Source organism: Lygodium microphyllum, chromosome 1, assembly GCF_053477565.2.
Source record: "Lygodium microphyllum isolate KBCC chromosome 1, Lygodium_microphyllum_v1.1.10, whole genome shotgun sequence".
NCBI classification, from domain to species: Eukaryota; Viridiplantae; Streptophyta; class Polypodiopsida; order Schizaeales; family Lygodiaceae; genus Lygodium; species Lygodium microphyllum.
Genome location: NC_141135.1, coordinates 158,169,411 through 158,191,929, shown reverse-complemented (window position 1 = coordinate 158,191,929; position 22,519 = coordinate 158,169,411). Strand labels below are relative to the sequence as shown.

Genomic DNA, 22,519 nt, shown 5'->3' with positions numbered 1-22,519 from the left:
CAGTGGTATTCATTATTGTATGCTTTCTTTTTATCTTGATTGCACAAGTTGATATGGTGCTAGAGTGTCCACTAGTAGGTTTTTATTTCAACTTCATGCTTCACATATATGCAAAAGCAACATATTGTGATCACTTCTATTTGTGAGTTCCCCATCTATAGTTTACTTAGTTCAAACAAGTAACAATTGAGTTCATTGTGCTCTCTCTTTGGTTTTATATGTATATGCAAAATTGGCCTATTGTTGTCACTTCTATTTGTAAAGCTAAGGCCAACTCTCATAGCCAAAGTTGAGTTACATTTAGCTCTACACATAACAGTACCCTTGTACTTATTCACATTATCACTAGCAAAATTTGTAGCATACACAAAAATGTAAACAAACTTGGAACCACCTATGGTTTTTCCCCATAAGCTTTTTTCTTGGAGCTTTTACACACCTTACAACAACAAAATCCTCAATCAATATTAAAATGCCCACAAATTGGCTCAAACAAAATGAAATAATATAAATGGCCTAAGCTAAGGAACCAAAAGGTGTAAACTTATAACATATTTGTATTTTATTTTAAACTTCTCTTCATTTTTGCTCCAAATTACGCAATTAACACACCCTAAGCTCATTATCGGATCATATTCAAGTGATGCATAAGGCAGCCATTTAATATTACAGTGAAACCTGATAAACCACAGTTTATCCCATTGAAAAATATGCAAATTATACATTGGGAACTCACTTTTACCTTCGAGGCTAAAATGATGGTACAAGCTTCCATTTGACAAAATTCTTCCATTCTAAGAATGTCCAGGAGTTCTGGAACAAATTTCATTTCAGATTATATACAACCCCCCAAATGATTAGCCTCTCAAAGAGTATTTCTTCCCAGTAAAAGCTTGAAATTTAGGCTGGTCATCCTTTGAAGGTTCCTTTGAAGGCTCCTTTGAAGGCTCCTTCTTTTCAGGCTCTTTAAGTGGTACTGGCTGCACCACAACAAAATTAACATTTGTGAGCACATAATTATTAAAATAGTCCAAGTGAATGGCCTCTCATTTGACACATGCATAGAACAGAGAACCCACCGTCTATGAATACAGCACTCCACCAGAAATGTCAACCTTCAAGAGACTTTCTGAACTGAGTTCCTGATGTCACTACTCCAATGAAGAATTGGAGCAATTTTTCAAGCTATTTTCTGAACTCTATCGATAAATACAATCCTTCAGAACTAGCTCTCATACTATCTCAACAAACTGTCCAGTCTAGGTGCCGATACAAAGTTAATGACTTGTATAGAAAGCCTACTTCAAACTGATGATGTGTGATTGCAGAGGTTGGCTTCTTTGTTAAGAACCAGTAGTATGGACAGGTTGCTAGTTTTGAAAGCAGTGTGGGGTGCAATTCTTGCTGAACCCGAAGCTGCATCAACTCTGGCTGCTCGGTTGCATAGAAGGCCTATACTCACACTTGGCTGCTGGTGGCTGCTGAAACTAGTTTTCAGATGGTGCCCAGACTTTATCACCATAAATTACAACTGGATACTGATTGGGGATTGGGGGGTTTGAAACTAGTGTTTAGACTGTCCAGATTATTCAGCCATTGCTGTTCAAAAATTTCCATTCATAGATATGTAATTGTTCCCTCTTCAAAGATGAAATTTCAAGCCCATTATTAAAGCTAGCTCTTGGTTTCAAAATGAATACAAATGATATTGTGGCACAATGTAGCCTTGAAATTGAGATCCTTGGAAGGATATGAAGTGCGGCAGAACACGGTGGAAATAATATATAGCCAATACACATGTATAAAGTTCTCTTTGTTAGCATATGAAACAGGCCTTGAAAACCCCAAATGGCAATAAACCTTGAATGTGCAAACACTAGTTACAGTAAACCAATGGAAATTAAGCGAAAAAAGTGCCCACAAAAGGGAGCTAAAATGCTCCTGCTCAACACGTGCACAACTTATAGCCCAAAGCTCAGTTCTGTTTCTGCATTTCTTTAGATTATTGAGGGATTGCCCCAAATCGAATACATGTTGCTGATTTTGTCCAAGGTTTCTTGCATCACACCTATTTACGGATGCTCAATGGTTCTAGCACCTTTCTTGTTGAACTCACACCAACTATGAATCCTCCAAAAACCCATCTACAGACTTCAGCCTCCATACCCTAAAAACGTCAAGATCAATATAAGCTCAATTCCATTCCCAAAGTTATCCAGCTCAATCCTCCTGATCCCCGTATACAATTCTTCTCACAACCATAGTGGTTTTTGACAACAGAACTCACCCAAAAGTATTCGCTTCACAAAAAAAGTGTCCAGAAATTATTCAAAAGCTGACGTTTTTGAGAAGAGGGGTAGATCTAAGCCTAGGACCTGGAAAAGACAGTCCTATTGAGAAATAGAAAAAAAAAGTGGCAAAACCTACTAGTTATGGTGCTTCCAAAGCTGGCAAGCTCATCTCCCCAAAGCATAGACAACTGGTCTTGCCTCTTGCCGTGCCTCATATACATAACTCACCTTCAATCTCCAAGGCTAGAACTATCAAATACTACACTTGTATCTCTCATCTTGAAAGATAAAAGATGTGCCTATGGGACTAGATGCTAGGTCTTTGTCATAGGGATGTGAAATTTTGAGATGGTCTACTCTTGCCGATGACATCTGATTAAGATATTAATCAAATGTGCAAGGTTGTTTAGCACATGTGATGCACATGGCAGTTATTTCATGGTAACATACCAAGGACCTTGAGGATGCAGTGGGTGTCAAAAGAAAAAGCTGTAATAAGTTATGCCTGACAGGTGCTAGGTGGTACTCGTTGTCAAATCTGGGCCTAAACCAATTTATTGGCCACTAATGTCAACGGTGACATTAGCGACCAGGCATTAATGAATTAATTAATGCCAGTCTAAGAGTTGATAACTGCTCAAGGATACTTGAAAGACAAATTGGCCTAGCCAATTTAATTATTGGCTGGTGGGATTGATTTTCTGAGCACTACAATAATTATTAAATTAATTTTCTGGTCTTGGCTCTTGTTGTGCCTCACATACATAACTCACCTTCAACCTCCAAGGCTAGAACTATCAAATACTACACTTGTATCTCTCATCTTGAAAGATAAAAGATGTGCCTATGAGACTAGATGCTAGGTCTCTGTCATGGGGATGTGAAATTTTGAGATGCTCTACTCTTGCCGATAACATCTGATTAAGATATTAATCAAATGTGCAAGGTTGTTTAGCACAAGTGATGCACATGGCAGTTATTTCATGGTAACAAGGCAAGGACCCTAAGGATGCAGTGGGTGTCAAAAGCAAAAGTTGTAATAAGTTATACCTGATAAATACTAGGTGGAACCTGGTGTCAGATCTAGGCCTAGACCAATTTATTGGCCACTAATGTTAACGGTGACATTAGCGACCAGGCATTAATTAATTAATTAATGCCAGTCTAAGAGTTGATAACTGCTCAAGGATACTTGGAAGACAAATTGGCCTAGCCAATTTAATTATTGGCTGGTGGGATTGATTTTTGGAGCACTACAATAATTATTAAATTAATTTTCTGGTCTTGGCTCTTGTTGTGCCTCATATACATAACTCACCTTCAATCTCCAAGGCTAGAACTATCAAATACTACACTTGTATCTCTCATCTTGAAAGATAAAAGATATGCCTATGAGACTAGATGCTAGGTCTCTGTCATGGGGATGTGAAATTTTGAGATGCTCTACTCTTGCCGATAACATCTGATTAAGATATTAATCAAATGTGCAAGGTTGTTTAGCACACGTGATGCACATGGCAGTTATTTCATGGTAACAAGGCAAGGACCCTAAGGATGCAGTGGGTGTCAAAAGCAAAAGTTGTAATAAGTTATACCTGACAAATACTAGGTGGTACCTGGTGTCAGATCTAGGCCTAGACCAATTTATTGGCCACTAATGTCAACGGTGACATTAAGACTAGCCATTAATTAACTCTAAGAGTCAATAACTACTTAGGGATACTTGGAAAACAAATTGGCCTAGCCAATTTAATTATTGGCTGGTAGAATTGATTTTCTGCGCATTACAATAATTATTAAATTACTTTTTAGAATTAATATTCTAAAAAACAATTTAATGGCTGAATAATATTGGAAAATGGGATTAGAAGGCTGCCACTTAGCAAAACTTGCCTATGCAAGTGGGAAAAACGTTTTTAGGGGCTGGTAAAAGTCTATTCCAGGCATTGTGAGAGAGGAAGCTATTAGAAAAAAATGAAAGGCTGTTGATGTGATTTATACACACCAAGGATCAATCCTATAGCATGTGATTGCAATTTGGAGCCTTCCAAGAGCAAGTAATAGCAACCCAAGGTCCTTCTAGTATAGGTGAGAGCATATAGGATGAGGTACTAGTCTTTCTAGTGGTCCTAAGCTATAAGTGACAACTTCCATGGCTATTTGAGCGGGGCAACAATAGTTTTGAAACTCTGAAAATTCTCTCTCTACAACACTTTCTCTCATCCCCTAGCCATCTCTTAAGTTAACACAACATTTTCCAGCAGTTTGAGCCATCATAGAAAGAGATTTCAGTCCATCTCTATTGTAAACCCTAATTTACAACAAAAATTAGGGCTTTGATAAGTGCCTCAAAATGCTTAGAATTGAGGACCTAGGACTTAAATTTCAACAGCTAAAATAGAAGAATTTCAAGGAGATTCAAGAGGCCAACCAGCAAATATCAAATTTGGGGCTGAATTTGTCTTTCAATGTGCAAGTTGAAGACCAATCCCCAAGCAAACCAAGGGGCAATTTAGTTTGGAGGCTTGTTGGTCAATTTTGATAGCAAGAGGCACTTGGATTAGTGGAGGAGATTAGAGGCTCTTAGTTGCATTCCTTCCATTTGCAATATAAGATAGAGAAATACCACAAGGAGAGCCAATTTTGGGGCCAATCGAGTGTCCAATGACCAAGATTAAAGTGGTAAAGTGTGCATTTTCAATTTATTTAAATGTTATACTTGCTGTAATTAGTGCTTATTAGGTTATTTACCACCCTATTCAAGGAGAAAAGTTGGTTTCAGTCTCTATAAGAATATATGTGGTGCAAATGTAATTGATACTAATAAGAAAGAGATGAAGAAAAAAATATAGAAATGCTATTTTCCTCAATGAAGCATCTCCTCTAGTGGAGATGTAGATCTATGTGGTTGAAGTGCCTCCACAACTGTCTTCTGTGGTGCTTAATGATAGCTCCAACCTATCTATGATAAGGGTGTCTAGGCCTCCTATTGGGTGGACATGGGCATATCGCTCGACTGAGTACCAATGGTCTACCCAATGAGATACCCCTTGAAGATGAAGCTCCTCTATGATGTATCCCCTACTAGCTATTTCTTAGCGGTGATGGCCGATTCCATGCTTGATTGTGTAGTAGTGAAAAAGTTTATGAAAACCCTCTATCTAATTGCGCTTGCTTATGGGGGGACTTTTATTCCATACAATAGCAAAGCTCTACGTCTCTTAAGCTCCAAAAGAAAAAATTCCAAACATCTCTAATCCTCAAATTGCATCACCTATCACAAAGAGCTAAAACCCTCTTGAAACAAACAATAGTATCTACCTTGAATATCATAATATACTACACATCAACTGTTATAATGCTTAGTCTGTTGCTCTCTATCACAAAGTTGGCATGTGGTCCTCAATCTCCATACCCTCCCATTTGCTTGTTTTAATCCTTAATGCATTGAGGAGTAGACCTGCCCGACAGCAATACATAACCCATGTGGCAACTAATTATCCATATAGCTCAGCAAAACCATTCTCAAAGAGTTGAAGGAAATTGCTTAGATAGTCGGCCATCCTTGTGATGTGTGGGGAAAGAGGTCTAATCCAAATCCTCTCTGTATTTAGTCTTAGTATGTCAACTCTTAGCACACAATTGAGCTCTTGATTGGCTAGGCTAGAGTGTAAAGGTAATCCAGGCTGTAATCATAGAGAGGTAATCCATCAATCTGCTACAAACCATGCAAACTCATCCATGTACCCATCTAAGCATATCAACAATGTCTATGACCCTCTGCTACTATCTATCTGGATGAAGCTGATGCTTAGTAGTAAGGAGGCTCCCATAATCTATGTAAGAAATTCACTACCTGGAGCAAGGCCTCAACCACCATAGGTACTGGCCCCATCTCCACTATGATAATCTATGTAAAAAAGTCATTGTCTAGAGAAGGGTCTCAACCATCATAGGTGTTGGCTCCATTTTCACTCTGATAACTATGTAAGAAAGTCATTGCTTGAAGCAAGGCCTCAACCACCATAGGTGCTTGGGCCTTGGTCCCATCTCCACTTTGATGATCTTGTGTGGGATTAAGCTCTTCACTCATATCATATATCATCATGACATGTGGTCGCTCCATATGCTCCCATCCATCATAAAACTCCCTCTTTGGTCCATCACGGTCTATCAATGGTTGTCTTCTCATGTGATAGAGGCTTGGGCCCCAAATGGTTGCATAGAGGAGTGTGGGAGTAACCATTGTATCAAAGATCCACAGTTTGGCGCATAGTTCATGGAACTATATGTGTGCATAGTCTCTCTAATGCACCTAATGCTGTATATGTTCGTGCTAGTAAAGCCTCCAACCTCTCTCCAAGAAATTTGTGGCCCTTTGAAAGTGACTCCCAAGGATAGATACTATCTAATAGACTCCATTGGCTCTCCATCAAAAGTAGACCAATGTTGGGAATAAAGGCCCTTGTGCCTTTAAATATGCTGGAGTGTGAACACACCCTTAGCACTTGTACTTATATATATCTATCTAAAAACCTAAAGATACACACTCGTCATTGTACCTTTAAACATGCTCACTCTCTGCGATTGCTCTCTCTCTCACTCTCTGTCTCTCCGCGACTAACGAACACCTGCTGTCTCGATCTTCATGCCCAACCCGTCACTACAACCGATGCTCAAATCTTGTCATCCAAGTGGCTAAGATGTTGAATACCATAAACTTGGTTTTCTCAAGGTTCACCTTAAGGTCTCTATCGCTGTGAAAGGCCAATAGAGCATCCAAATGTCTCTATAGTCCCTAGGGTGAGTTGGATATAAGCACAATGTCACTTGCATAAAGCAATATTACTACCAACACTAGCTAAACTAGCTCCAACCCCTTATTCTCTATCAATATAGTCTACGACCTCATCTATATAGAACCCAAACAAAGTGGGTGAGAGTGGGCATCCTTGTTTCACTTTGATATTGTTGCTGATTGAATAATCTGAGATATCCCCTAGTGCCCATACTCTGCTTTGCCACTATCTTATATAGAGTATAGATACTCCAATGTATATCCTCAAGCACACCAATATCTTGTAGTCTCCTCATGAGTTTGGCACATGCCACCGTATCAAATGCCTTAACAGAAATCCACAAAGCAACATATATCTTTTTCTTGCATGCTCGTCATTCCTCAATAATAGCCCTTAGAGTGAAAATATGATCAAGTGTGGTATATTCCTGTCTAAACCCAACTTGACTTGCCAATCTCATGCCATGAATATCAGCCCAATTACTCAAGGCTTGCTCCACAATAGATCCATATATCTTAGCTAACATGTGGCCAATTATAATTGTCCTATAATTACTAGGTATCATAGGGTCTCTACTCTTAAAGTGGTAAAATCATATGGTATCACTAGCTACTTGGAAATCCCTCACAAACTACTCTATTGAAAATATGAGCCAACATTAGTTCTAAGATATTGCAAGCATGTGCGAAGTGTTCAGCCACTAAGCCATCATGATCACGAGTTGTCCCATTCTTTAACTTCCATACGGCATGTTTCACTTTGTTTTTTGTGAAAAAAATTGCAATATGTCGGCCTAGAGGCCTAGAGACCAACAGGAGGGATATAGGACCTTGACCTAGAACATCGTAAAGCTTTCAAGCATAACCATGCAAATCCTTAGGTCTAGTAATTTGTATCAATGGCCAACTCTCATAAAGCCTAAATTCATAATATGGGAACCTAGGTACATATGACAATGCCTCCTATACACGACCACATGCATTGTGAAGGTCAAGATGGCATGGTCTGCTGGTAAGCCAATCCATTTGCCTGAGATCTCAAAACTCTTGATATCTGGTACTAAGCTCAGTAAACCAATCAAGTAATCCACAATACTCGCTCCCCAATCGAGGATATGTGCTCTCTCCTATGTGCCACTTGGGCGGGAGTAAGATCCTCATCCAAGAATATTTTTTACTTTTGAGTTTCTTATGTGTCAAACTAATCAAATCCCGTGAGCTGCATTAGATGACTTGTGTTGTTCTTATATTGACCAAACTTTCATTAATGTGAAAATTTCACATTGAACCTTAGGGCTTACGATTTCAAAGGTTCTAAACTCATTCTTTGGTCTTGCCATTTGCCACAAGCCATAGATTCTATTCAATGCCCATGCCTATCACTAAAAATTCAATGGTCACCATGCCAAGAGCTATGACTACCAAAACTAAGGCATTTTTCATCGAAACTATTATGTATACTTAGAAATGTGAAATGTAAATTCACTTTTCCATTTTAGTGATATACCCCTCTTGAAGCATTGCAAGGGAACTAGTTGCACTCAAATAGGACCCAACAAGGCATATCAAAAAGCAAATGCATGTGATAAAATAAACAAGTGGCATTGCCATCACATGCATGTCCATACATGTACTGTGAAAACTAGAATTAAGCTTTGAGGACCTATTATCATATTACGTAAAGACATAAAATTAGCAACTAAACAAAATAGGAGAAAGAAAAAGTATACCTAATCTACAAGAGCAATGAACCAAAGAAGCTCTATCTTCAAAGCTTGTTAGATTGCCAATGGTAGTTCTACAAACGAGAATCCTTTTGAAAGATGTGCATGCCACACCAAGTGTTCCTAAAGGCTATTGCAATATACAAAATATTTGTTAAGGGACACACACACGCACACACATACATAGATGCACATGCACAATAAAAAGTCGACACCCTATTCACATGTATGCATCCATTAGCTGAGTCCTCATTTGAAAGTTGGGATGCAAAAGGAAGCTCCACTATTTGTGTGAACCAACTTCGAGCTTGTCAATACACACTACAGCAAGAAACCAAAAAAGAAGAAGGAATAATGAAAAGAGTAAAGGCGGAAAAAAGAAAAGGGGAGGATTAGAGAGAGAGCACAAACCCTAAGGTCTATAAGTTACACCCAAAGCGGGTGCTCACCCCTAGAAAAAATTGTCCCATGCATAGGGGTAAGTGCCCACAATATGCCACATTCACACTAGGACAGCTCAAGGGAATAGAATATAGGCAAAAAAAGCCATAGCTTGATGAAGGGTCTTCTTCAAGACCATGTCCTTAGGAAATGAGGGGATGTGCCACATCAAAATAACCATTCCAAATCTCTTTTCTCTCTCTTACAAAGGTAAACTTGCACATAGCTCTGAGTGCGTGCATGTATGTGTGTGTGCACGTGTACTCATGCACGCATGTGTTGTGTCTGATGCATCCAAGCACACATGCAGGCACACAAACAAATCCAATGAAGCTTGGGAGAGTTCAACTTTGACAAACTTTTCCTCTTTGCACCTTTTCAAAAGATCTCAATTGCCATAGACATAAAAGCTAAAATATCCAAACTTATTCCAGGGAGCAAAAACTGAAGGTAGGCCATTATAGTTGGCTGCACAAGTCAAAAAGGAATATGAAAAGGCCATGTTCATAACTTCCAATAATCAGGTTTAACATGAAGCTTTTGCATAACCCAACCACTCATTTGCTTTACAGTAAATATTCCAAATATCAGACAATGTAATCACAAGGGGAGACATCACCAGACCAAAGTAAACAACGACATTGGTTTTCAGACATTGAGAGTTTAAATTTGTGGATTTTAAGACCAACAGCCAAACCAAAAGTTTCCAAAGCTTTCATCATGGTGGCAGCATTCCTTTCTTCATTTTTGGCATGAAAAAGGAATCATCAGCATATGCTTGTGCCAGAAACTGAGAACCATTTGGCAATTTAAGCCCTTACATCTGGCCAACAGCAGTCAAAGAATCCAAATATATCCAAAAAGGATGCATAACCGCCTCACATAATAAGAACCCAAAGAATTGCCTTGGCAAACCAATTTCTCCATAGTCCAGCTACCAAATAAAGCACCTCCTAATATGCTCTTGCAAACAAACAACATGTGCCACCACACACACACACACACACACACACACACAGCAGAAGAATGCTTTTGATGCGAATTGGCAACACACCAGAATCATATGGAAGCACAAAAATCTAAAGATTTATAATCTACACCCAAAGTGGGCAATCCCCTGGGAGAAAAACCCTTCCCTTTCTAGAGGGCCAAAGTGCTTGGAGATAGAGTGTGTTCAAACAAGAATGACTCAATAGGTATACAACACACTCATTGAAGGCCTGTATAAGCAAATCTTGTACTCTTCAATTTTATATTCCTTTCTAAGACAACTGGGTGTTGCACATCAGGAATAGCTGTAGCAAATGTGTTATTACATGCAAACCACAAATGTGAAAAATCAGTTGAGTGTAACGCCCCTCTATTACCTTTTGCACCTTACCATTGCTTTAAAACATCACGGAAAAAAAAACAAATGAAACTTTTGTCATTGTTTAGGCAGTATTTATTGCCAACACTGTCACTTGCATTTTCCTTCATATATCATAACTAGTCTAATGTGAATAATAACAGCACGTGCTAAGACAAAATACAATGGACCTTTCACATAGATACAGGAGATTCGCAAAAATAATAAGCATACCTTCTGAGCTCCATTAGCACTGCTACTACCTGCTCCAAACACCAACTTTCCAAGTGGCCGATTAGCACCACTTGCAGTTGCTCCAGCAGCAGGCGAAGATGTCTCTGTACTCAAAGCTTGTCCAGAAGATGATGGAGACGATGTAGAAGCATTTCCTGGTGACACTGAATACTTTAGTGGTTTCCCATCAAGTCGCCTACCAACTCCAGTGAAGGCATTGAACTTTGGCTCATCCAGCTGTTCAGGTTCCTTTGAACCTTGATATCATAAAGACAAAGTTAAAATTTTTGAAACAGCCAAGGAGAGAAAAGAGAATGTAATACTTCTTATGCCCCAAATGCAGTGGCTAGTCTTGTAGCCATGCTAAGATTTTGTCCGAGTCTGCACCTTGAGAAGTATTGACACTATTAGGTTGAGCTTTGGATTGAGGTGGCTCTGGTTCTTTGTAGTCAAGTGGTGGTGCAAAGTCGACTTCACAATCAGTTTCAATAATGGAGATAGCAGAAGATGGTTTTGCCTCAACAATATCAATGTAGTATTTCTTATTATTGTATGCTACCATAATGTTATCTCCCACCGTCAAACAGGAAAAATTTCTCAGAGTCGTTTCTAATCTGAAAGCATCACAGGAGGAAAAAAGCCCGGCATAAAAGGAAAGCACCAAAATTGACAACCAGAAGTATCAAGTCACTTTTAAAACATTGTCATACACGGGGAGTACAGTGGACAACCAGAAGTATGCTGTTATCAAAGGGCTTGCTATGCTCTCATCAAACTTTGTTGCAAGATCACATTTGGAAACAAATTAATGCATGAACAAATCTTCTTTGTGTTGGGATCTCAAACTTTAATGCTAATAGCTTCATATCTGACAACACTTATCAACTAAGGTGATGTGTCAGTGAATGTTTTACAATACATTCAATGCTTTGACCCACTGAGGTACCAAATGATGTGTCTGTTCAATTTTTAGAAAGGGCGCTTAAGAACAAATGATAACAAAGAACTTACACAGCCTTTGGGTTTGATATATCCAGAAAGTCTTTAGTATGTGGCTGCAACTTCACATATGTTCCCTTGGGTAAGGTAGCACTCTTTACTCGCACTATATCTCCCTCCGAAAGTAGCATGTTCTCCATCATCTGAAATTAAGCAACCAAAAAGAAAAATAAGGAAATATTGTGAATTTTCTCCTGTCACATTTCAGAGAAACTGAACACAGCAAGAAGTTTCACATGATTTTTAATGATGAACTTATTACCCAGTAGGGCATGTAGATCATTCCTTCTTCTGCAACAAATTCCAAGACTCCACAATGTGAAGTGCGACTTGTAGCAGGATTGTGCAACTCAAACAACATCGGATAATCGATCCTCAGGGATGCTGTCAACAGAAACAAAGAGAAGGTCAAGATATTCAAACACCAAATAAACTATCCATGAGGACAAGCTGAGAGAAATAGAGGTGAGACAATGACAGCAAACCTTTAATCAGTAAAAGCTATCAAAACTCACTCCATTTATTGCAAACTATATAAAGCCCTCATTGTGTACAGTGTAGAGCATGCCTGGAGTCTTAAACTTTCAAAAGAACCCCTCCACCCAGAAAAAGAAAGCCAAATTCTGTTATATCTTAGTTATTTTGTTGCATCTTTTCTCAGCATCCCTGCCAAACATGCAATCAGCAACCTACAAAAAATTAATCAGCTAGCCTCCATGGCCTTCAGCCTGAATCACACATTCCACCACTGGCTGAGAATGATGTACACGCACACAAGTATACTGAGTCCCTAGATTGCAACTCCTCTTGCATAATTGATGGCAGCTTAATTAAACAGTTGATGCATGAAGCTGTATAGCTGGGTAGTAATTCTTAAGGAGTAGTTCGCACCATATATATGTATATGGTTGAAGCAAATACTTCTGACCCCTTTTATATCCAAAAAAGAACTCAATACCTCATTACTCGTACAACAAGGGAAGTATCGTACTCATCAGTGTGCAAAACACTTACTACAAGGTAATGGATAAAGCACGAGAGCATGCACATATATGTAAGCTCACTGCACTTGTTTTGGTGATACCACCTACTGCCTTAATGATTTAAAGATGTGATATCAGAACCTATCTTAAAACTCAAAAAAGATATTAGTGACACAAGTGCATGTGCACTCAACCTCCTAGCCCAAATGGGGTGAAAATAAACCACGAAGTACAAAGTTTAAAAGTTTGCAAAGTTCTTGTCAATTCAAAGACCAAGGGTTACAGCTTACAAGTAAAAGGGAAAATACAAAGGTTCAAACCTTTTCAAGAAAAAGACTGAGTCAAACCTTTTCAAGAAAAAGACTGAGTCATGCAAAGAACTTTCTACGTGGGACCAATAGGAACATCTCACATGTACCTCACGTGAAGATCAGAGTGATGAATCCTAATGACCCAGCTTGAGTAGCAGCGAACCACAGAGCCCCTATAACCAATCTACATTCTATTTCAGAGTTCACACACATCTAAAAAAGAATGGCAAAGATCTTTTTGACACTTATAAAGTAAGCTACTAACTCTTCAAATCGGATAATCTCCCACACAACGCCAAACTCAAAAGCCACAACAACACAATACCAGAAACTTTGTATCTCTAATTTTCTTCCACACTTGTGTCTATAGATACCTAACAAAAAGGGGCCATAGCTCAAGGCTTCCACTCACATAACATGCATGCAAAAACCATATATGCATCAAACACTAAGAGAGATGACAGGATTAGATCTAATATGCTCTGAATCCACGGGATATGGCGCATAAAAAGCACAATGTGGCTACACTAATGGATTCATTGATCCTCTGCAAGATCCTTCAAACATTCAAAGATTCTACTTCATCCACATCCAGAATTCTACTCTCCCACACAAAGTTTCACAGAATGCCTCCACATTCATCCCACACACAAAACAGCAACATCCTTTGCTCAAGATGTTCCATTTAAGATATAAAGCAAGGCTTTGCAGAGCTAAGACCTAAAGAGAGGGACAATTAAGGTTTCAAGTAAATGTATTTACCATTTTTGCTTCCATCATCTAAACTTGATCTTCAAGGCTTGAGTTGCAGTTTTCATAGCCTCATGCAGTATCTCTCCTGCCTTCCAAAAACAAGCAATCATGTTTATGCCTTGTCTTCTCCTCCTTCAAGCTCCAAGCTTAAACACTCCACCTGTTTCTCCTCTCTTTAATTCAATTCCCACATTTCCACTACTTGCTCTTTTGAGTAAGTAACTTGCTTTTTACCTAGGAGTTACCATGAAAGCCCTTCTCATCGAATAGAAGCTTTCATGTGATCCAATAGTCAACTTTGTAATCAAATGTCCCTTTTTGTATCTATGTCAAGCAATCTATCATTGTAGCTATGTTTCACCTTATCATAATCATTCATCAATACTTTCAATGAAGAAATCTGTACTTGACAATAGGAAGTAATGTTTCCTTACCAAACACCTACTGGAACAGAGAGAATCCTATCCTAATCCTCACTGCATTCTTATAAGCCTATGCACAAGGAAGCCCCAATCCCAAGTTTTTCTCCAAAGTCATTATTGTTAGCATGTATATAGCTCCCATTCAATCATCCATTCATGTAATTTCATCCTCTCATATTAAATAACCAATCAATCGGCCTCCAAACCTAGTCGTTGATTAGATAAAATCTTTGATGCAAGGCACACTTTCAATAATATGCTTAGAGATAAACTTGCCAACGACCTTCAACCACTATGCAGCAAGAGATCAAGGCCAATGTAGCAATATCAATCATGAACTACAATAGTCTTCCATTAGGGGAATCATCCAAAAGTCAAGATGGCCAAGTATAGAAGATTACTCGCCAAGTTCACCACCACTGGCTCACCACGGTCAAATGACAATCAAGCTACATTATTCTTAAATAAGCGTCATCCTCCACCATGGTGTTGAGAATGGAATCAAGGAGTTGATGTTGGCTCATGGTACTGACTATATGATACGTCACAGGCCTTTAGTTGTCTTAGCTAAACCAATTAATTAAGGCAGAAAATCATTAAGTCCATCAGAATGCAAGGAAATAGTCATTAGACTTTCTTCCCTTAGACCTAAAAGGGGGTGTTGAGCAACTAAAATTAGAAACCTCAATTAAGGGAAAATTATCATGCATTTCAGCCTAATTTAAGTCCATAGAAAACAGCCCCAAAATTATTCATAATTAAAATACACATTTCCAACACCAATACAAATGCCCAAAATCTCCTAATAAAGGACATACAGTGGACACCCATTCCACATTCCCGATTCCCTCTCTGTGCCAATTCTCCATCATCATCTTTATCATCTCCCTCTCGACCAACTATTGTCCTATGACCTGGCTGCTGCCGCCCATCATCCTAGAGGCTGCCATATGCCCTGCCAGCTGTAAGCAGGCTACTGCCACTTGCACCTGGGAGCTGCCATTAGCCTGATTGGAGGTCTCAGTTCAGTTCAATTTTCTCATACAGGCTGTGGCCCAGTTGTCACCTATGTTGGAGCTCTCATGTGCATCATCAGCATCCTATTAGCTGCATTTCTCTTTAGCCTGCTCCAGATGACTGCATTTTGATAACAGCTTCCCTGCTTCACCACAAAGGCCGTCATCATGTTGCACATTGCTGCATTTTATCATTCCAGCCACAGAAACTGCTTGTTTTAACATCTAGCCTACTGCCCTGCTGTTTTCGTCCCTATGCCTTAGTTTTCTTCTTCAACTTTTGTGGTTCACACTCAGGATCCATTCTCAGAGGACAACACTCTCCCTTAGCATGCTCCCACAAGAGACAATGGTTGTTGGACAATCTCTACTCCTTGAGCACCCTTATAGTTGTATCACACCCCTTTCACATTCATCCAGTTGGCATTCATTCATTAATCAGTTTTTTCTCCTCTCTTTACATTCTTATCTGAGTTCACTATGTGTACTTTGTGTTTTCTCTACAAACCTTAGCGAATCTTCACCTCCCATACCACCAACCCACATAAATATGGCTAAGTCTAAAGTGCCCTAAGCATGTCCACACTACAAGACCCTCACTGACCATTTGGTCTGTGGTTAGTGGCCCATGCTGCAGGCACCCATCGAATATGACAAAGGCGGCAACAGGTGGTTTCATTTAATACTTCATAATAAGAACAAGTTTGTTCCATATGATTCAACTTTGTTGAAATCCCTCCTTGCAGGCATTAAAAGTCAAAATGGGCATCCGAATTTTCCATTTGCATAGCATTGGAAACTTCAACTTGCCTTTGCTTTGATTCCATATACCTGTCCCATGTTTCATAGCTATAGTATTTTCTAAAGTTGGCATGGCTGCTATACACAGGACAGCCAACTAGACATGGAAGCTGTCCACAGATTGGAGGAGAGAACTGAGAAGGAACAATTCCAATGACTACAGAGTATTGCATATGGGCTGAAATCCACGAATATACAGTAGGCTGAAAAGGAGAAACTCTGATGACAGAGGATTGTAATCTGAATTTGCCTTGTCATTGTGAGACCGCGCAACGGAAGAAGGAACATGAACACAGAGAGAGAAAGAGAGAGGGAGAGCTCAGAGCAGAAAATGAAGGAAGAAATACTGCACTGACTGAAGATGAATGTTGAACCAATGATGTGGACTGATCAGTCCCTCCATGCAGCCCAAGGCATCAGTGAGGGCACCAAATCAGGCTGAGATGATGGCAGCACCATGTTGGAGAGTGTCTGGGAGCCAAAGTGTGCTGAAATCTGCAAGAAGAAGTGATCAGCCAAGTGTGGGCTTTGGCTATATAGCCAAACACCTATAAAACTGGCTGACTGCTAAAAAGGCCTCTAAATCCGGTTGACTTGCTAAAACAGATGATACAACTGCAATAAATGCAGTCTGACTCCACATAAAAAATGGGAAAATAATGACAAAATATCCTAGGCAGTCATGGAGCAGGTAAACATTGTCAGGGGGTGGAATCCAATAAACAAACAGAGAAAATGCACAAGAAATGTGCCTAAGATGGAGGAAATGCATAGAAATGCACAATAAACTGCTTGAGCTCCAATGTCTCCATCAGTCTTTGACAAAAGCTCACAACCAGGAGATGATAGACTAACATGACTAAATAGAACAGGCTAAGACCCCTCTCAAATCCTAGGAGTGTCTAAAGACCCAACAATCTCATATAATGAAGCATAGAAGCCTTGGGCAAAGGCTTTGTGTAGAGATCCACCACATTGTCCTCCGTGGGACAGTAGGCCACCGCTAGCTCAAAATCCACAGTGCACTCACGAACATAGTGATACAAAACCTCCATTTGTTTCATCCTCCTCGTCCGAAGGAAGCTCCCTAGCTAATGATTGTGCATCCCCATTGGTGTAAAACACCTCGTAACACAAATAGAAGAGGAGCTTTCTCAACTTAGAGTCAAGCTTGGTCTTCCTCTTCTTCTTATCCACATGGACAATTGCATTGCACCCAAAGATGCAAAAGTGAGACATGGAAGGCTTTCGTCCAAAGAAAGCCTCATATGGAGTCATGTCCTACAAAGCTAAGGTAGAAGAACGGTAGTAGATGTGAATCACATTCACCACCACCTCACCCCAAACACAAAATTGAGAAAAGAGGTAAGAAGTAAACTCGCCACCATGATCAGCTTGCACACCACAAACGTTGAAGGTCATCTACTTCTCGACAAACACTTTTCACTCGTAGAAACAGGAGTATGCCTCGCTCTTGTACTCCAAGAAGTACAGCCACACATAACGATTGAAGTCATCAAAAATCAGCATCAAGCACTTGGCCTTCCCAAGGGAGGCCATGTCCATAGGCCCACAAAGGTCGATAACCAACTAGAGTGGTGGTGAAGCCCTCCGAGTGGCAACCTATGGACATGGCTGCCGATGTTGCTTGCCCCTCAAGCAACTAGAACAAAGGGTGTGAACAGGAGGGAAATCTGGAAGTCTCTCCACCATCTTCCTCCGAGAAGCCCATTGGATCGCATCTATGTTCAAATAACAATACCAAGCATGCCAAAGTAGCCCAAGCTCGTGGAGGATGCAACTTTCGAATGCTTCGAATCCTTCTCCTTTGGCTTCAAATAGGGGTACTTCTGCCAGTACTCCTCAAGATGAGTGGCCTTTCCACTGTGTAGACACTTGGGTTGCTTCTCCTTCTTCTCGTCCTTCTTATCCTCCTACTTCTTGTCCTTAACCTTCTCCTTTTTCATCTTCCCTCACTTGTGCCTGCAATAAAATCCTTGGAGGAGCCAGAACCACTTGCCCCTACCTCTCTAAGTCACTTGTCATGCTCCAAGACAAGCGGTGAAAGCTCCTCCTATAAGAGTCTCTCGCAGGTCCTCCATGTGATAAGACAAAGTGTAGAAAACATCGAACCTAGGAGATGGCAACTAAATCAACAGGATCACAGCTATATCCTCAGAGGATATCTTCTTGTTAGCCAGTGTCATTTCCTGGACAGTCGGCCAGTCGAACAACAGAGCAGTACGGATGCCACATCAGCAACGTATAGCAGCAAGCAGACACGTCAGCACAATATGGCAAGATGCCACGTCAGCAAGGTTGTGCAGTCGGCCAATTGCAACTGACCTGGTGCTGGGAATTCCTATTTTTTCGGCTATTTATAGTCGGTTTTGTCCACTCCAACATTCATCTTTTCAGATTCTGATCTTGAGATCTTTTGGCTGAGACAGACTGTGCTCGGGCTGACAGAGATTGAGATCATCAAGTCGGAGACATACGCAGATATTTCCTCTGTCCCCTTGTGTATTTCTACACTCTTATACAGCATACTACACCGCAGATTTTCTGTGTTTACACTATCTCCTTTTCTCTTTCTCTCTTCTCTCTATGTTCACTCTCTCTCAGCCTTTGTCCTACGCTTCCGCATTGCTGCACTCTGACATGGTATTAGAGCGGTGAAGATGGACTGACTAAGGACTGAACCTATCTGAAGAGGAGATTTCAGCGAGACACAAGGCTGCATTTCTAGGATTTGAGGGCGAGCGGGAGGGCTGTGCATCAGATCGAGGCTGAAGCGAGCATGGGCGTGCGGGAAAGGAGTCCAATCAGTGAATTTACTATAGGTTATCGTTGTTCAAAGGGGAGGAAGGCTGCGTTTGAGGCCTTCCATTGCAGATTTTACCTTTTCATCACCTCCGGCGGGTGAAGAAGGTTTGGGCAGCAGAGAAACCAGCCCTAGAAGGCTGCGTTTTCACAGTCAGAGGGGGCTGATTTTGCGTTTGTGCAGGTATTGTAAGTTAACATGTCTACAAAGACTGATTTGGAGTTCCAGGTGATCATGGACAGGAAGGTACCTATCCTACCGGCTCTTCCATCAAATCAAAAGCTTAATGGTGACAATTACCACATCTGGCGGGTGATGATGTTGGCCATTTTAGAGTCTTATAATTTGGCGGACCTGGTGATGGAGGAGATTAACAGGCCCTCGGTGAGGGATGAGTCCAAACTCTCTTCCAATGCTTGTTGACCAAGGCCCAGTCTCATTGGGACAAACTGAATGCCAAGATTCAATCTTTACTGTTTCTCTCTTGCACTACAGTCGTGATAGCTCACATCAAGCACTAGACAGTGGCTCGAGAGATATGGCTGGAGCTCGACCAGATATACAACCGGACGACCTTGATGAAGAGGGTTTCTTTGGAGGTGCAAAAGCGGACCTTGTCCATGAATAAGCCTTCTTCGCTTCGGGAACACATCAACAAGCTTCGGCAGCTTCAGATGCAAGTTCAAAATGCGGGGAAGCCTATTTCCTTCGAAGACATGGCGATCACTTTACTATCCTAGTTGCCGCCATGATTCGGTACTTTTTATTCCGCTCTTATTGCATCAGGGCGGGAGTCGACTCTTCGGTGGGAAGAATTGGTTCCTATGGTCTTGGACGAGGAGGAACAATTGAAGGGACAGAATGCCTCCAAATCGGAGGCATTGATTGGTCAAGCCTCTCACAAGAAGGGGAAGGACCAAAAGAAGAAGGAGGAGGACAACAAAACCAAGAAGGACAAGGAGAAGGAATCGACTTGCCATATTTGCGGAAAGACCGGTCACTGGAAGAATTGCCCCGACAAAGACAAGAAGGATACCAAGAAGAAGGACACAAAAGACTCTAGAGCGGTGGCTGCACCCTCATCAACTACTTTTCTACACTTAGCAATCATTGAGGACTCTACACTGAAGACTTCTGATGCTGCAATGACAGCTCCCCAGACTCGAGAGTGGATTGTGACAGCGGTGCCTCATGGCACATGACTCCTTTCATTGGTGTTGCCCCTTTGCGACCTTCACGTGGGCAGATTCTCATTGGAGATAGCCCTTCTGTGTCTATCGCTGCGCAGAGTGAGATGCAACTTATTCCAAATGGATGTGGTGGTACCCACACCTCTAAGGTGTTGCATGTGCCAAGATTGGGGTATCATTTACTTTCAGTCCATAAGATTTGTGCTCTTGGCCTCTTGGTGGAGTTTGACAATGATACTGTTCGAGTCCTTGATCATGGATCGAGGAAGGTTCTCTCTGCAGGGTATGAGGAGAATGGCATCTACAAATTGAAGTCTTCTTCAGCTTTTACTTCTCTTCTTCTTACTTCTCAGACACAGTCTGAGTTATGGCATGCTCGGTTTGGCCACTTGAACTACGAGTACCTTCGAAAGGCGTCGCGAGGGTCGTTTGTTCGAGGATTGCCAGACATATTGGTGAGCCATCTACCATGTGTCTCCTGCATTCATGGGAAACTGCATCGGGATGCGATTCCCCACAAAGCTTCTAGGCGGTCTACTTCACCCGTGGGGCTTGTATCTCCGGATCTTTGTGGCCAAATGAGGGCCGAGTCCCTTAAGGGAAGCTTGTACTTCATGTTGATCATAGATGACTACAGCGGGATGACTTGGGCCTATTTCTTGACTTTGAAGTCGGAGGCTTTCTCTCATTTCAAGGATTGGCTTCTCTTTGAGGAGAACCGTTCTGGCCGGCGACTGAAGACCTTGCGTTCAAACAAGGGAGGTGAATTTATGTCTAATGAGTTTGCTCGTTTTTGTGCAGATAGGGGCATTCACCAGGAGTTTGCTAACACCAATACTCCCCAAGAGAATGGCATTTTGGAGCGGAAGAACCGAAGTGTGATCGAGATGGCATGCACCATGATGGAGCACCGATAGACACCTCAGTTTCTGTGGGCCGAGGCAGTGGCTATCGCAGTTCACATCCTCAATCGATCTTCCACTTCAGCCGTTGACAGGATGACACCTTTTGAGGCTTACTTCGGGACTAAGCCTGATGTCTCTTATTTCAAGATCTTTGGGTGTTACGCTTATCTGCACATTCCGAAGACGCAACGTAATAAGTTCAAGGCGGCTTCCCGACGACAAGTTTTTGTTGGCTATAGCTCCCAGTCCCAAGGTTATCGTTTGTTTGATCCCGTTAAGCGGGATGTCTACACGAGCCAAGATATGCGGTTCGTGGAAGTTCCGGCCACAGAGGGGGGTGAGGAGCACCCCGTCCTTGGAGATCCAGGGGAGATTTGGGCTGTCGAGATAGTTCCTTTGGAGCCAGAGCCTCTTGATGGAGATTCTTCTTCTGATTCAGAGTCTTCTCTTCCACTAGCCACGTCCGAGGAGCTTCCGCCGGTGGATGCTCCTGAGTCTTCAACAGATGGAGAGCGACGAGGAGAGGTTTGTCCTCCTCCTTGTTGGGCCCATGACACATTTTGAGATTCATGGATCGAGTTGGTCACTGAGGAGTAGGAACCGCAAGATGGACCGCGAAGGTCACGGAGGAATCAGGCACATTCTTTGGAGCTTGTCTACTCCAATTATTGTTTGCTGACCCGTGTTATGCAGAATTGAGAGCCCACTTCAGTGAAGGAGGCTTTGCAGTCTAATCATTGGCAGAAGGCTATGGAAGCCGAGTTGGAGGCTATTGAGAGGAATGGCACTTGGTCTCTTGTGCCTCGTCCCTCTCACAAGAAGGTGATTGGTGTCAAGTGGGTCTTTAAGACCAAGTACCTTAGCGATGGTTCTTTGGACAAACACAAGGCTCGCCTTGTTGCTAAAGGTTTTGCTCAGCGCCCCGGTATTGATTTCCATAATACTTTTGCCCCCAATGCTCGTATGGCGACTATTGGAGTTGTTCTTGCCTTGGTTGGCCATAGGAGATCGCATGTTTATCAGTTGGATGTGAAGTCGGCCTTTCTTAATGGTGACTTGCAGGAGGAGATCTATGTTGAGCAGCCTCCTGGCTTTGGGTCCTCAAATGGGAAATTTTACAAATTGAAGGCGGCCTTATATGGCCTCAAGCAAGCTCCGCGTGCATGGAACAAGAAGATTGACTCGATTCTTCAGTTAACATTGGGATATCGACGCTCTACGGCCGATCCGCAGCTTTATGTGTTCCCTTTCCGAGGCTAGTCGTATGTTGTTTGTGTTATATATTGAAGATTTGATTTTGACAAGGAATCATGCACAGAAGGTCCGAGAGACCAAGACAGCTTTACATCAATCATTCGAGATGACGGATTTGGGGCTTCTTCATTTCTTCTTAGGTCACGAGATCTATCAGCCTCAGAGAGGGATTTTCATCTCTCAGCAGAAGTACATTCAAGAGCTCTTGGTGACTTTTGAGATGGA

At 41.4% G+C, this 22,519-nt stretch overlaps 1 protein-coding gene across 2 annotated transcripts in view; it reads right to left on the bottom strand.

Moving 5' to 3' along the window:
- Nucleotides 1–659: 659 nt before the first annotated feature.
- Nucleotides 660–22,519, bottom strand: part of LOC148041869 (ubiquitin fusion degradation protein 1 C-like) — a 42,529-nt gene continuing 20,669 nt past the window's right edge. For both annotated transcript variants that reach the window (XM_087683553.1, XM_087683564.1), the window contains exons 6-10: nt 12,098–12,219; nt 11,848–11,978; nt 11,224–11,450; nt 10,837–11,093; nt 660–980 (exon numbers count right to left, since the gene is read on the bottom strand). In XM_087683553.1, the coding sequence (XP_087539679.1) occupies nt 858–980; nt 10,837–11,093; nt 11,224–11,450; nt 11,848–11,978; nt 12,098–12,219 (860 nt within the window). In that variant the 3' untranslated portion in view covers nt 660–857. The remainder of the gene's footprint in view (nt 981–10,836; nt 11,094–11,223; nt 11,451–11,847; nt 11,979–12,097; nt 12,220–22,519) is intronic.